General features: G+C 51.2%; 1 protein-coding gene across 1 annotated transcript in view; it reads left to right on the top strand.

Annotated features, from left to right (window-relative positions):
* The window catches only part of LOC144152674 (uncharacterized), an 89,679-nt gene that overhangs the window by 32,929 nt on the left and 40,120 nt on the right, over positions 1 to 16,630 (top strand). The window contains exon 2 of the mRNA XM_077684057.1: positions 14,305 to 14,598. Coding sequence (XP_077540183.1) covers positions 14,389 to 14,598 — 210 coding nt within the window. The 5' untranslated portion in view covers positions 14,305 to 14,388. The remainder of the gene's footprint in view (positions 1 to 14,304; positions 14,599 to 16,630) is intronic.

Here is a 16,630-nt window from a genome sequence, read left to right as displayed (position 1 = left end):
GGGTGCAGCGTCGCCAGAAAGTTTCGAAATTATTCCAACATCCCGCACCAGGAGGTTTTAAAACACACGCGGATCTATTGGAAATGATTATTGGCTCTGTCTGCACTGGTCGTCCGTGTAAGTTAAAAAAAATAAAAACGATGTTCTTAGTTGTGCTTCCTAAATGTTAGAATTTCGGTCTCGTCTGTTTCTGTCGCTCGATGCCGCCGCCCAGCGAAAAGTTGAAAGCTTGCTTGAACTATTAATAAGTATGCACTCGCTGGCGAGACCGTTTGAGACTACTGAAACTGGCGGAATGCATCGTACATGTCAACATTGTTCGGAGAAACAAAAACAAAACGTCAGTCTTGGCAGAGGCAAAACATGAGAGCGTGACTGACAGAAGCGCCGTTCTTTTAATGTGCGGCAGCGACTTACCCGTCCTCTTGCATTGCTTTTTCCCTTTCCCCGCTTCCGATGCTATTTCTCGTCCTGGGATTTAGTGTAACGGTTGCGCCCCTGCCTACGGACGTTGTAGACGCGGGTTCGGTTCTCCCGAGGTTCTTTTGTTTTTTGTGTCTGTGTGTGTGTGGCCGTGGCTAGCGTTTTCTAATAGCTGTACTTCAAGCCTGCTTCACAGTGCGCGCGGCGAGGGCAGTCGGTCTTGATTTTTACTCAACCGCCCAAATCGCAACCGCTCACAGAAGCCAAGGCCGACGTAGCCATCGCTAGTTACGCCCGATCGTCTGTAATTATTGACAGCGATTAATAATTAGGTGACTCCTCTGGCTAGTCGGTGAGCGGAAGCGTTTTGGCCGGTTGTTTGAAAATCGATTGTGCTCTCGCTGTTTCATATTGTGGGGTGTTGGGCGTGGGGTGGCGGCTTGGAGTTCCGTTTGGATTGAGCTAGAGGTTAGTCCGATCGTCTGAAATTATTAATACTGATTGATGATTAACAGTGATTTGGCTAGTCAGTGAGCGGAACCGGCTTGGCCGGCTGGGTAAAAATCAAGAAAGACTGCTCTCAACGCGAGTTGTGTTTCCCCTCGAAGGAACTCGAAACATTTCTCTTCGCGTTCCGTCTGGACGGAACTTTTAGCACTTGTTATTGTACCGTCTGGACGGAACGTCAGACACAGCCATCAGAGAAACGGCCGCTGCGGCCGGGAGTCGAACCTGCGCCCTCGGTCTCAGTAGCGCATTGCATTACCCACTCAGCCACCGCGCCGCGTTTTCCACGGGAACTGATGCCAGCACCCAGTCGCCAAACTAAAACGGGAGCAAAGGATTAACGCCAGTCTGTAAGAAAATCAAGGAAGGCATACACCAGGAGCATGCAGAAGCGACCTGAAATAAAACCCGGTATTTAGCGTCCAGTGAAGTGAATTTTCGAACTACGTTTCGATATTCCCGGGCTTCTGTTTCCGCCGCCAGCTGTGTTTGGCAAAGGACGGATGACCCCACGCGGCTAAGTTAAAAGTCACCCAAAATATAGGTGCGGATGTCCTCCCTGAGAGCAGTCACGTAAAAGTGCTCGGCGTGGTCCGGGAGTTGAGGGGCGTAGCCGATATCGCAATCGCCAGAACAGAGAAAGTCTTTAAGGAAAGAGAGAAGAAACGATAAGACTCATGAAGCCACTGATCATGCGCCAAAAAATCGCAGGGACTGCCGTACCGTAACGTACGCGCACCGAAGGAAATAGCATTTACAGCATCATCAGGACAGCAGATAAGGCAATCCTCCACCTCGCATTCTGTACCGCGAGACGAACTGACAATCGGTGCACCAGCGGGGTTATAGATGGACACCCAGAGACGGCTCTATAGTAGAAGGGGAAGGCCGTTAATTGATGATGGAGGGACGAAGTAAGGAAATTCAGAGGCAAAGGATGGACTGGGGCAGCGCAGGACAGCGCGGGTGAACGTCGATGGTAGAGGTATTCATTCGTCCTGCAGTGGACGTAAATTGGCTGTTGTTGATGAGGATGAGGCATAGGTCCCCAAACTGGGTCTTTCAAACGCTTTTAAAGAAACCAGAAAAATCAGAGAAACCGCTCTCTCAGCACCAAGGGTGCGGCTCGGAATTACCCCCCCCCCCTTCTCTCCCTAAAAAAGAATTGACTGCATGCCATCATGGATGTCACCGATGCAGCGACTCCAGCAACTCTCTCTCTCTCTCTCTCTCTCTCTCTCTCTCTCTCTCTCTCTCTCTCTCTCTCTCTCTCTCTCTCTCTCTCTCTCTCTCTCTCTCTCTCTCTCTCTCTCTCTCTCGGTGTAGGCGTTAGATAATAAACACTTTGGAACACCGGTTCTGCCCCCATCTCGCTCAAACTGGCCAGCACCCGGCAGCCGCAACCTTTCACGCTCACATCTTAAGCCACAGAAGCACAGATCTGGCCCCTGTCTCTCGCGGGCCACGGCGATTACACGCCGTTGCTGCTAGTCTCTCTCTCTTCGCCGACCTTCAGTGCCCGTGGAGTGTAGACCGTAAATAAAGTAACTCCGTTACAAAGTGCATCTTGAACCGTAACCGTAGATGTCATCTGCAGTTTCTTTTAAGTGCGAATGCACTTCTTAAGCGAGCCTGAATCGTCCGCCGCCGTAGTCCGCATAGCAACAGCTGCGGGTGCGCGCGCTCCTCGTCTTCCTTAGCAACGGGGGGAGATGGGCGCGCGCTGCCTGGCCGCTGACATGGCACATACCCACGTGGGGGATTTGCCAAGAATCGGGCGTGAGAAGGGCTAATGCACCCGCTTAAAGGAGTACTGACACGAAATTTCAAAGATGGGCGCGCGCTGCCTGGCCGCTGACATGGCACATACCCACGTGGGGGGATTGGCCAGGAATCGGGCGTGAGAAGGGCTAATGCACCCGCTTAAAGGAGTACTGACACGAAATTTCAAAGCTGAGATCCGCTCTAGCAATCAAGTACAACGACAACACAAATAGGTGTCTGTGAATAAATGCATCTTTCTTTCTTTGTAGTTGTTTGTGTGTGTGTGAACCGCGCAAATTCAACTCGTGCATTCGCACTTTCACATTCTTCCCCTCGGGGAAATGCGGGGGAATTTTTTTCATGGCAGGGGCGGGTAGACGGCTGGGCAAATAAAGCGTGAACACGAAAATATGAACGGGAACACACAAATAGCGGGATTTATTTCCCTGCTAGTCTAAATGCAGCGTTGCTTTATTACGGTGACGAAGTTGGAAAATGTGTTTCCCAAGAGGCACGTTGCACCGGACAGGTGCGACTGTGAGCGCGGCACTTTTCCTACTAAAGTTGTCTGCAGCGCACGCTAGGGCATCCGTAAAGGAGTGGCGATTCCTCGACCCGTTACCACCCACTACCTGCAGCATGCCGTGCCAAAGATCTGTGGGGTTGACCCTGAGACGCGGTGTAAAGAGAGACGGCCGTGAATAATGCATCGGTTCCTCTCTGCCATTTGTATTATCTGCGATCTGACTAGTGGGCTACAATATCAACAGCTAACGTATTTTCGCCTGCGCCACTTAAGCTGTTCGTTGTTCTCGGCCTTGTTATCATGGCGTTACCTTAGACGCCTTCTTTGTGTGGGCGCCCGTGCGTGACTCGTGATAATCCCGGCTGTTGCTGTCTAGGACAGGGCGCCGACACTAACGTAATGTGAATGTTACGAACCGAGCCCCTGAAATGCGTGGCATCTTTTCCCACAAGAAGTGACCCCCCGAACCACCAGGATATAGAAAACGGCGCTGCTGCTTGCGAGGCAACCAGCAGCGCAGCGTGCCTATATACCACCATCGGGTCGTTATCTTATCTCCACTATCCGTATTCTTTGATTTTGCGTGTTCTGGTCGGTATTTCCGTGTTCTCATTTCATTTGTCGGTGACTACACTTCAGCATGCGTTTGGTGTCGGTTTGGCAGCTGATAGAGGAGAACAAACGAAGATGTACTCTTCTCTCTTTTCCACATTCCGATGTGGCTACGTCGTAGAAGACGGGCCTCCGCGTGGCGACCCGAGCGACGATTACCGCTTTTCCGCATCGTGGGGGCCGCCGTTCTCGTACGCGCCGTCGGGGCTTGTTTATACAGCGGCGCGATGATGGATTGGAGCGCGTAGGCGCCGCCGCGCATAGACTGCGCGTCTGAAGTACTCCCGCGACGATATCTGCGACCAAAACAATGCCGCTTGCGCAACGAAAATATTATAGGCGGCGTGCTTGGGAATTTCTTGGAATGTGAAGGCGAAAGCGTCTAGTCGAACCTTCCGTTTACACACTGCTGACATTTAAAGGGACCCTGCAGCACTACCGATAAACGCTTTCACTCTTTCCTTCGCGTCTGGGAGCGCTGCGAAAGCTGTAGTTATCGCCAGCGCGGAGTGGAACTGCGTTATTTGCTCGTCGCTGCGGATACGCCTTCCGTTTCTGCTTTGTGACTTTTTTTTTCTTTTCTAAAGTGGCTATCGAATGTGCTTAATTGCTGAAACTGAAAGGAAACCGGCCAATAGCCGCTGCATTGCTGTAATGACGTAATTCGAGCGCTCGAACAACACCAAGACTCGGGAAAGGGAGTAAAATCTGAGCAACTCTCTAGCAGGTATTTTTGACTGAGGTGCTTTGTGACCCCCTAATGTAAGCATAGCCCTGGCCGTGGCTATAAACTGCGTGTATGTACGCGTGCATGTAATGTGTGTGCGGGCGTGCGTGTGTGAGTACTCTGGGAATACTTAACTGGCAGTTGCGTTAACTTCACGTGTCCGAACCGCCGTACATCACAAATACAGCAATCCCACACTTGATAGCTAACGCGCAAAAAAAGGACAAAAAGAAAGCGTGTCCTTTTTTTTTTGTTTTTTTTTTTTGAATGGAGGACTGATGTCGGGCAGCAACATTGCAGAATGCGGGCGAACAAAAAACGAAACGACCAGATGCTGTTATATTGGAGAAGGGCAGATTGATTTTGAAATGTTTTTTGATGTGAGAACCTAGGCTTTCATTTAAAAGAGTGGTATAATGTGAAGTTCCAGTTACGCTCTTAAAACGGGAATCAGTCTATAGGTGGCTGCAGGGCGATAGACCCTCCGCGGAGTTACGACTCTCCTGTCCTGCTATTTTCCGAGCCTACTCTGCTTCTGGATACCACCGCTCCTTTGAGTTACCTGTCCTTCCCTATGTACGCCTGGTCCCGTCTCTGAGTAGCCATGATGTTGCACTGGTGGCGCACTGGTGTTCCTCCGAACATCTTCCACCGTAGTTTGCGCCCTAATAAAGGACGTTCGTTTCGTGGCGCTAACCGTTACATCGTATCATTCTCTTCACGGCGCCGGTCCCAGTTCTTTATGTGGTTTCCTCATCTTTAGCCCGAAGGTTACCGTAAGTAAGCACCGGTTGAAGAAAAAAAACTTACCATTCATTCCGAAAGGAACTTGAGAGGTGCGTGAAAGCGATCAGTGCGTCCAGTCTTCGCTAAGAGTGCGACCAATGAATCGCCAAACGTTCGAAGTGTCAAACCGCGTACGAAGAACGAACCCACATGCGACGATCTTCCGCTCAGCAAGTAAACGCAACTACGAACGATATACGTGGTTTACGAGATAAAGGTGTGCTTCTTTGTCATGGTCCATGCGTGTTATTGTCTTATCTATACCGGTCCCTTTTCGCGTTTTTCAACTAAAGCGTTTTGACGCAATGGTTTCACGCACGTACCGCGTGTCCAGAGATCGTTTGAGCGCTTTTCAGTCGACCGACCGGTCTACGGGCAAATGCGTTAGTTTTTTAACAGGACATCATCGATCCCATTAAGAAAGCTTTCGCTTTAAAAAAAACGTTTGAAGTGACAGGGGCAGCTTATTAGTCAAGTGCTAGCCGAATGCACTGGCAGTAGTTTGTTTGAGGTAGTTATACTCACCCTCCTGCACAAAGAACGAGTAGCTATAAGTGAACGATGTGTTTTTTTGTTGTTGTTCCCCCCCTCCCCCCCCCCCTTCCCCCCGAGCGCCGAGTCTGTTTACCGACCGTCTGATACATTTGGGCCTGTAGGCTGTTTGGTTTTCGGGGCTTGCATGCTCTGCGCGCAGCGAGCGTTTCATGGGTAGGTGAATTCACGAAGCCCCAAATTAAGGGCAAAAAGGAGCCGCAATCGCGCTGTTCGAATCGCGGCTCTGAAGACGTTATTGATTGTTTAATGATATATTCTCGTTTCACTACAACGGCACTGCGCAGCGTGCCGTCAGTCACGGCTGAGTTTGAAGTTACCGGGTTCGTTTATTAGCTTTACCGGATCCCTTATTAGAGTGAAGCTTCCTAGGCCTCGGTGATGGCCATGACGTCCGAGTAAAACACCCTGCGGGAAAGCCAACTTTGCGCAACGGGCTTCACACAAAGGGTGCATCAATGGGATGCCTTTACCCAGTTAACGGACCTCTCGTGACGCGCAGAGTGTTGTTTGGCAGTGCAGACGGCTGGCGATGGTGGTGATGATGATGATGATTACATTCTCCAAGCAGGGTTGGACATTGGCTTTGACCCAGGTTGCTTTGGAGACAGCTTTGCATTTTAGCCATCTTTCTATCAAGGAAGGGGTTTTGATTTTTTAGCTCATCCCGGATGGTCTGCGTTCATTGCTTGGCGCATACGACGGCTATAGTACCCACCGTTCTATCTACGCTGTGCTGTCGACTGCAGACGCGGCTTGTTTCCGACAAACCAAGACTACATTTTTGCTGGCGTTGTGTTTGAAGGAGCCATGAAGACCAAGTTTTGATTATTAAAAAGATTGCGTTGTCCCGTTAACAGCGATACCGATTCTGTCGCGAACTTCAAATAAGTAACCTAGGTGATAAAGAAAAAGAGAATGAAGCAGTGCATAGCGACTCTCGAATCACTTTCCGGCGTTTTTTTCATGACGTCACAAGGCCTTGTTTGTGTGCATTGGCGGCCCCCACATAAGCTGTCGCCAAGATGTCTGTGCAATTGTGGTCCCATTGTATTGTATTGTATTGTATTGTATTGTATTGTATTGTATTGTATTGTATTGTATTGTATTTGTGGTCTCGGGTCCCATTTGATTGTATTGCTTTCGATGCTATCGTGCAGTTAACACATTGAAGACTGTTTTAGCGCTGGCCCGTTTGCGTCACTGTAGCGCGAAATTTTAAAGTTTTTCAATATGTCGCGACTTTTTTTTTTTTTGGTAAAGCAGTCTTTCAAGGCTGCAATGGAGCCGAGTGAGTTACCAAAGACTGGTTCTTTCAAATTCAACAAACTTGTATTTTATCACCATGGCCTCCTTGAAAGGACCCGCCGCGGTGGCTCAGTGGCTAAGGCGTTGGGCTACCGAGCACGAGGACGCGGGTGCGATCCGGCCGCGGCGGCCGCTTTTCTGATGGAGGTGAAAAGCAATAATACCCGTGTGTTCTAGATTTCGGCGCACGTTAAGGATCCCCAGGTGGTCAAAATTGATCCGGAGTCCTCCACTACGGCGCGCCTCATTGCCTGAGAAGAGTCGGCGCGTTAACCCCGCAATCAATCTCTTTGAAGGAGCCGTGCAGACAAAACACAAGTTTGGTTCATTCGAAACATTACCTCGTTAGAATTACGTCAACTTCCGCTACATAATCAGGAAAAAAGGGAATGGCCATGCGACCCGCTAGCTCATTTCCCGCACTGGAACTCATGACGTCATATGCACAGCTGTTCGATTGGTTGAGGCCAGCAAAAGCGAACGCAAGTTAGTTACGGCTTATGAGCTTGCAGAACGAGCTATTTTTTGCTGAAGTGTAATGCATGCTCATGTTATAGCAGTAAGGACGGTGGCGTGAAACAATGGAAGTTACGCTAGTATACACGTAAACATAGAAGTACCTGTGCGTACTGCTGTTGGTACTGCGCGCACTGTGCTTTTTATAGCTGCATAGCAGTGCGGCGCTTTGGGGTTTTCTATCACGACACTGGCGTAAGCGACATTGTCTTACATGACTGTTTGTTGAGCATATCCCATGTTTCACGAAACGATTACTACGTACCGTAACGTAACAAGAAGCAGCTAGGGGCAAATGCGTTCAGAAACAAAGCAAAGACGGACAGCGGTCCTTCGCAGTATGGTTGCGCCATCTACGAGGTCTAACGGTAACCAAAACATTCGACAGTCCGCTGCAGTCTAAACAGCGCACCAACGTTCGCTTAAAGATGTCTGGTTGTTACGTCACCACAGGCGTCACGAAACACGAATTGGCGGGAGAATCAAAATTTGAACTTGGATTGAATAATTTCGCAGCGAATAAAGTTTGCCGCCGCACAAGCGCAGGGGGCACAATGAAACACCAAAGCTTTCGAATAAAACAAACTTGTGCATTGTCGTCATGCATGCATGGCCCCTTTAAAGCTTCGCTGATCACACCCAGTTTGAACGGGGCCCCCCAAGTGTGTCGGCCTCCCCTTTCGAGCGTCGGCGACGTCTCGAGTTGACCGTACTCGATGCGGTTTCGGCGGGTTGCGTGTGTGTGTGTGTGTGGGCGGCATTCCTCTCGTAGTATACGAACGTCATCGGCACGCGGGCCACTTCGGCGCTGCCTTGTCCGCGCGGAATCCAGACGTGCAAGGCCGCGTCTGCCGTCCACGGCCTTGGGCGGCGATAAGGGCGTCCCGTTCACGGTCGCGCCCCGAGGAAGGCACGTTATCGGTCAGGGTTCGGGCACGTATGTTGCGCACCGCGAGAGATAGGCGGGCCGTGCGATCGGTAACGGCGACAATGCGTTGTCGGACAGGATGCGCTAGAAAGTGACTAATATCCGCAGCTTCCGCGTCAGTTCGCCGCGAAGGTCCTCGTAGTTATCAGCCGCTTTTGTAACGGAGCGGAAAGAGAGGAAATAAACAACGAGGGAGAAGATAGGACAACGGAGGGCGTCGAAACAATAGACGACTGCCATAACGAAGTGGCAACAAAACACTGATTGTGTGAGGCCAAATTGTCCTCCTTTTACGCATCAGCGAGGCACAGGACAGCGGCTCGCCGTTTTTGGATTAGCTCTGTTCCGATCGCCCACCTAGCTTGTGCGCATTGATTACGCGTGCAATCACGACGGCCGTCGTCATCTGCCGAGGGCCCGCTTGAGAGGGCTGCTTCGTCAATCAAGAACACGTGCTATGGCTATGCCCCGAAGTACAGAAGCGATATCCGCGGGGGAGGGCTGACGGAACAGGCCACGCCGCAGCGGAAGCTTTGTAGACTTTGCAAGCTTTGTCCACAAGACCTTAGGCGCCCCTTGGGCCACCTGGAATGAGGAGGCCTTAGCCGAAAGCAAATCTCTCTCTCTCTCTTTGGCTGTGCTCGAGATAAGGGCAGCAGGCTGCGACTTTCCAGCGTGAACCTTATCCTCACGCAACTCGAGGGGTAGCTATAGAATCACGCCATCGAGTGTTTTTATACAGTGGTCGGGTCAGATTGACTGTGCCATATCTATCGTTTATGCATCCCCCTTCCATTTCGAGCACAGGAGGTGGGAAGGGATAAAGAGGCTTTGAAAAGAAACGTGCGTATGCGAGTTGTGGTTTCCGACCTGTTCGCACGCTAGTGAGCATTTCTGTACAAGAACCGGCGGCCGCGTGCTTCTCCAAAGTACTTTCAAAATCTCGGAATTTCTTTATTCGCCAGTCCTGCGGTAGAAATTCTGTGGGCGAGTAAAAGGCGGAGCTGCTTTGGAGCAGTTTATGAGCAGTCCAAAATGAGCAATAACACATACCTTCCCAATCTCGCGGAAACGCATCAAGTGACGTCTGTTTGCTGACCTGTAATGTAAGGGCTCACTGCGTGGAGCAAGCACGTATACTTTACGCCGGGGTCGCCAATCCGTCACGCGGCGTCGCGTATATTGTGACGCTCGGCTTACGTACGCAGTAGGTCACCACGGCGAAAGCGCGTCGCTCCACGGCTGCCCCTTTCTTCGTTAGCAGTGTGAGCGGGAGGTTCGCGTTCCTCGCGCATGTGCGCGTGCGGCACGACGGTGTCCCCTTCTACGCTTGTGACAGTGCGGCGGCGTTCCTGAACGTTGACGTCATCCGAAGCAGCTGGCGGGCGCTTGCGCACTTTGAAACGTCCGTGCGTCTCAAGTGACGCAGCAGCGAGGGCTGCGGTTCGCGCGCGTTTCGCGCTGGTACGAGCTAGGGGGGAATGAAACACAACTGCGCGCGGAAATCGTAATCGTGCGTGCGTTTGTTCTCTAAACGAGTAGCCGGGTGGTCTGGCTGTCTGTCATGGTGCTGTGACGTCGCTGTGACGTCACCTGGGGGAACTTATGGCGTCGCGGTGCGAAACGCCGGGCTGGCTGGCGGGCTGGTCGCGGCTTGGTTGGGAAGATTTGAAATCTAAATTTACAGGTTTAACACGCCGGAGCTGCACCAGTGCTACTAGGCGCGACGTGTGGGGTCTCCGGATTAGTTTAGAACACCTGGGGTTCTTTAACGTGGCCGAAGCTCGCCACACGCGGGCGTTTTTCGCTTTTCGCCTTCGTTATTTTATTTCGTTTTATTTTATTATTATTATTATTTTTTTTTGAAAAGCGGCCGCCGCGGCCGGGCGTCGAATTCGCGTCCTCGTGCTCGCGCACGCGCGTGAAAGCCGCCGGCGTACGGGAGAGCAGGAGAGATCTTGAACCGGAAGTGGTGGGTACTCCGCGGTAGCAGGCAATGTGCCCATGAGCCTTTGCGCTTTTTACCGCTCACATATTGCCAAGGTTGTGCACTTCGTGGGAAAGAAATTCCTTCAGCTACCTGCGTGCTTCCCCTTGGCAGCGCGACGCGGAGCATTCAATGCGGAAAAACAGAATGTGGAGGGAGGCGTCCCTCCGGAATTTGGGCCAAGGTCACACTGTTCGGGACTGCTGTTCTGCCGTTCCTTCATGTATCGAATGAATGGGAGGCTTAGCGCAAAAAAGACGAGGACGGTGGCAAACGTGGCACTTCAACAGAACGTGCTGTTGGGCTAGTTGGTACATACTGAATTAAAGATCCCCAGGTGGTCTATATTAATCCGTAGCCCACACTGCAACATGCATCACATCCCGTGTGCAGTTTTCGGCGCATGAAATCCCCTGAAATTAGAATTCAACTCGCTCTAAGTCAGTGGGAAACATCTGGATGACTCCGGTAAATGTGGATGTGGCCATTCTTACCGCTAACAGCCCGGAAAAATGACGAACAGAAAGAAGCACGGGCGAAATAGTGGAGGATGTTCTTAGCGTATGGTGTAGGAGACGTCAGCTGAAAAAATGTAGTTGGGTTGATAATGTGTAATTTGCCCCAAATAACCGTCGACTCTTCATTCATTGTAACACACGTGGAACGAGATCGCCTCACCGATCACTTTGCTGACTCATTGTGTCCATGCGAGCATCGATCGGGCCGTGTCACAGGAAGATACGTACATACATACGTACATATGTACATGCCGGGACGTTGTTTTAGATGCGACGGCATCTCATTCACTCGCCTTGTCCCTCCATACGGCGTTGTCGTCGTCCGTCCACACCCCGCCCCCATTCTCCTCGCCGCGCGAGCTGCGCTCTCCGCCGCTCACCCCCTCTCCTCTCCGATAGCGAACACTCTCTTGCGAAGGGCATTGGATTGGATTCGATTAGATTTGGATTGGATTGGATTAAAGTTGATTGTGTTGGACTGTGTTGCGTCATAGCCGCGCCACGTTGCGTCATAGCCGCGGCAGGGGGTTCACGGCACGTTTCACGCGATGGGAGAATCAACCTAACGGAAACAACAACGGAACCCCCTATGCGTCGCATCTACACCGGGGTTCCCGCGAGGGGGGGTGGGAGTAATTTTTTTCGACCTCCAGCCATGTCTAAATGTGTGTGTGTGTCCATTGCGTGTTGTGTAGTCTTGCAAGGGCGTATGCGACCCTCACGTGCGACTCAGCCTGGCAGCTTAGGCATTCGGGTGAGGTGGAGTACGTGTTTTCGCAGCTCACGGGTGAACTCGGCATGCTGAGATTGTTTAAATCCATTGCATTCTTCCAAAGCATTGGTCTGTTTTTCATTCCGAATGAGGCGATTTCCTGTAATAGCCTTATCTCAAACGCAATCCATTTCATTGTGGTTCGTGAGGATGCTGTTCATCATTCCTTGGTCGCTTTTGTTGGACCCATTATCTTACATTTGGACCCTGCTCGGAATGGTTCCATGCTTCTGCAACACTTTGCGACCTGGCCTCGGACCAAAATCGACGCGATACCCTCCTGGTTCCTTCCCAGCGAGGCCGCCTTGGCGCGAGCATCCAATTCCTTTGACCTCACATGTTGTCCCTTAGAAGAAGTAGTACACTCTAGCATGGCTGTCAGTTATGCAATATTGATATTCGAACTTGACTGGCCACAGTGCCTGCTACAACAACCACGCTCTGCTGAAATGTCCGTGGTCGAAGAATTCATTCTGATGACCAGGGGCTGTGTGGCGCCTCTGTCCATTGGAGTTATTCTTCTCTGTCATGGAGTGAACTAGCGTTGGAAGTGGTGCGCGAAGACGCGCTTCACAATTCACTGCACCGCAGGCATATGCCGCTGCTGTGTCCAGTCATGACGCTCTAAATTTGCCGGATGCAGTATTGCGGCTGCTAATATATGTAGTACAACATTAAGGCATGTTTTTTTTTTCTGAATAGTCACTTCCTGTTTGTTGTTTCTGTTCTGAATAAGGTTTTTTTTTTTTTTATGAAGAAACCGTTCAAGCCAGGCCGGAGCCGCTCTCATCACTTTTTTGGTAGATGTATTTATTTAGTTCAGTGACTCGGTTCCAAAGAGGGCGGTCGTCAACAGGCCGTGTGATCGATCTGTCGCCATCTGCAGGGGGCAGGCAAAGTCATTGCTGAAACGTCTGTGTACTATGTGGTGCAGTTCAAGATGCTCCAGAGAGCTCGAGTGTTCGAGGCCGACTATGAGTGGATTTAAAGGAGCCATGAAGACAAAATACAAGTTTGGTTTATTAGAAAGGCTGCTTTGTTCTGATAAAAAATGATACCGATTTCATCGCAAACTTCCAAAAAATAACGGAGATATTAAAGAAAATGTGTGGAGCTGTGGCGACTCGCTAGCCAGTTTCCAGCAACTTTTCTATGACGTCACAGAATCTTGTTTGGGCGATTGACGGTGGCCGAACTAATCAATCGCCAGGACACATGACTGGACGATTGTAGTGGGGCTGCTAGTTCCGTTTGATCGAATCAATGCTAACGTGCACCCAACCCACTGAAAATTGTTTTTAGTGCTGGCCCATATGACGTCACTAGCGCCGCTAACACGTCACTGTGGCGCGAAATTTGAAAGTCCTTAAGTATTTCTTGCGTTTTTATCGGTTAAAAAACGTCTTTCGAGGCCGGAATGGAGCTGAGTGAGGTACTGAAGCCGAACTCTTTAAAGTTAAATAAAGTTGTATTTTCTTTTCATGGACCCTTTAAGTTACCTCGTTAGTCGCACTATTTCCATTCCCGCGGCTGCTGGCGGGACAGAGCTTTACGAAGTCAACTGCAGTGCTCTGCAAGGAGGAGTGCTGAGCTCCACTCTGTCTAACCTTCCACTCGTTGGCTTCGTTGGCGGGGTTGCGATGATGTATGCATTGGCCACGATTGCGAGTCTGCGTATAGCGTGCTTCGACAACAGCGTCGCGGCACTTGTGCTGTCGAGTCCTTTGTTTTACTACAATTCTGGCTTGTACCAGAAAGACAGCGCTACTTTGTTGACGCGGCCGTGATATCGTACATTACGCACCACGCATTCCTGGGCGTCATTGTGGACCACGGATTTTCGTAGACGAAGCTTACCGCCGCGCTGAAGACTAAGCTTGCCAACTTTGTGATGTTCTTCATTTAACGGATTCTTGCTGAGCTGCCGTGCATAAACCACATGCAGGAAACTTCTGCATAGCAGATGTAAAACCGTTTATAGTTTTGCAATCGGTACTATCGGTTGCTGTAACAAAAATCATTGACGGGGACGAGAAATAGCACTAGCAATAGTTTTACGATTGTCTCCACTGTTGAAGGCATAGAGTTTCGAGAAACTCTATGGTTCAAGGGGCCCTTCTTTGTTGCCTGTCATGGCTTCCTAGGCGGCTTCACTGTATGTGTCTGTGGCTTGTGTTGTGGGCCTGTGTCGGGGGCTTGCCAATGTTGTTGCTTCATGCGGGTGATGAGTCTTGCGGTTTCATCTTTCGTTGAGAGTATTGGGATGGTACCATGCCCTGGTCCACTCATCTACATCCAGGTGGTGGAGGTGGTCTCTTTCGTGAGATGATGGTGATGAAGAAGAGTGGAGCGACAGTGTGTCCCTGTTCTTGTTTCAGCACGGAGGTGGTGTCGGGCCGGTCGCCAGGAGGGGGGGCCCCCGATGGGCCTAGCGGGGGACCTCCCTGAGAAGGGCTGAGGCCATGATGCGGCCCTGCGGCGGCAGCAGCGGAGAGCCCGGCAGCGGCGGCGGCGGCCCCGCGCACAAGGAGTACCGGCAGAAGGCGCTCCAGCAGATCCGGAACAGTCTCATGCCCTTCGCCCACCAGGGGACCAGCAGGGACAGACGGTCGAGCGCCTCCTCCACGGCCAGCGAGTCCGGCTCTTACGCCCCCTCCGTCGCCTCGTCCGAGGTACGTGCACCCACTCTTTCGCCGCTTCAATAAGAAGCTTCAAATGCGATAGCGGGGTAGGTGCAGTGATGGTGGCGTGTCTCTGGACCTCTCCTGGAGCCGGAGGCCGTGTAAGGACTGATGACGTGGACAGGAAGACGATGCTGCATGCCTCGTGCCAGCGGATCCTGCCTTGTGCAGACGTAACAGGGTTACGCAGGGATAAAGATTACACACGCATTTACGCGGAGAGGGAGGAGAGACCATTTGAAGGAAATCGGCAAATCTGGAACGCAATTTTGAACTGGGTAGAGCCTCGGCCGAACCCATTGCCTCGTCGACTGGGCCGACGCCCTCCTAGTTAATTTTTTGGCTTGTACACACGCTCTTCTTTCTCTGTCTCCTGTTTAGGGTGAATTTTGAGGGCGGTTTTGTAACTGCAGGAGTACCAGTCTTGATGTTCGACTGATATCCCTAATATTCGATGGCAAATAAAGCGAACGCAGTGGTTCGATGAAGATGGGCATGGTAAATTCTGTCACTTGCACACAATGAGGCCTTCCCCTGCGTACACAACCTGTATAAATCCCTATTTTCACTGCGAGTCAAAGCGTTACGTTGAGCCGAGGTGGATGCAGCGGTGATGTCATTCATGTGAACGCCAAATGAGGTCGACTTGGTATGGTTTGAAGTGACCGCGAAGACAAGTTCAAATTTCGTTCATTCTAAACGCGCCAAAATAATGGTTTTGTCAACTTGACTTTAGACTGAAAGCATCCAGTTGAGGTAATAACGAAAACGGTTGAACTAGCAGTGACTCTCTGCTCGCTTTTTCGTACTGAATATGTGACGTCACTAGTCTGTGCGGTTGGCAGCCACCCCCCACTGGGGCTAACACTAGTGAGCATGGTTGTACACTGTAGTGAGGACTGTGGTTCTGTTTGATTGCACTGCATGAATGCTAGCACGAATAAGGCGCTTCGAAGCGGTGTGCTTTGTTTATGATTTCTACTCTTATTTGGGCTTCCATTTTGATGGTGACCTGCGAGCCTGGCCGATGCAGAGGTCGCTTGCCGACAACCATTCCGTATACCACACGAGTCTACCGTTTTCCCTGGGTTCGCTGTACATCACATGTGTTCCCCATCTCTGCGGTCTCTGCCCAGTGTGTGGTGGAGGTGGTAAGGAACAGAGTTTATTTTCTTCTAACTGTAACGGCGACTCCACGCTCAGCGCTGCTAAGACTAACTTCAGCTTAGCTTCAACGGCAAACCGGGTGCACGGGACGGCTTTTACTGGTAGAGTGCCTACGTAGTCTTCTGCCTCCCATGGCGGCATTAAACGCTGAATTAAGTCTTCTTCCTCCCTTAGTTGCAGCCGCGTAAATGCGCAAATAACGTCACTGCTGCCATTACGTCACTGTAGCGCGAAATTTGAAAGTTTTGGAATAGTTGCTGCTTATTTTTGATAAAGAGAATAGTTTTTGTGGCTAGAATGGGGGAGTGTGGCCGAAGGCTCGTTCTTTCATATGGAAAGTTGTGGTTTGTCTGCTTGGTCCACATTTAAGGCGCACTGTGACACGCCACGAAGCAAGATAGTCTCGGTTAGAGCGCGGGCCACAACGGCCGAACCTATTTAGTGCCTCTAGCCGAACCTATATGGCTCGCGCATGCATGCACTGGCCTAGCCTGGAAGAGCGGGCTTCGGAACGCGGGGCCGGCCAGGTGTGCATCGGGCAATTATCCGAGCCCCGAGGCCGCGTTCGAGCGAGCTGTGCCTCGCGTGCCGTATGCCTTTCTGCTGGTCGCGCATCGAGATGGCACGCGAAGGAGCTGGCGCGCGGCCCGCTCGCGAATTGCGTCGCGTGCTTCGAAAGCGGATGGTGATGGCTTGCCGATGTCTTGGGCTAGCGCCCCTGGACGCAATGGTGGGCGTTGCGCGTCTGAACTGCGTGACCTGGGGGTGCTCTTGGAAGGCCAGTTCTTTTTCCTTACGGCGTACCTAGCGAGCATCGTGTGCGCTTGATTTTGTGTATCCCCACGCGGGGTGTTCT

The sequence above is a fragment of the Haemaphysalis longicornis genome, unplaced genomic scaffold, assembly GCF_048455015.1.
Source record: "Haemaphysalis longicornis isolate Haplotype H1 unplaced genomic scaffold, Haemaphysalis longicornis Haplotype H1 scaffold_9, whole genome shotgun sequence".
Lineage (NCBI taxonomy): Eukaryota > Metazoa > Arthropoda > Arachnida > Ixodida > Ixodidae > Haemaphysalis > Haemaphysalis longicornis.
The sequence above is the reverse complement of the archived record's forward strand: the minus strand, read 5'-3'. Positions and strand labels throughout refer to the sequence as shown.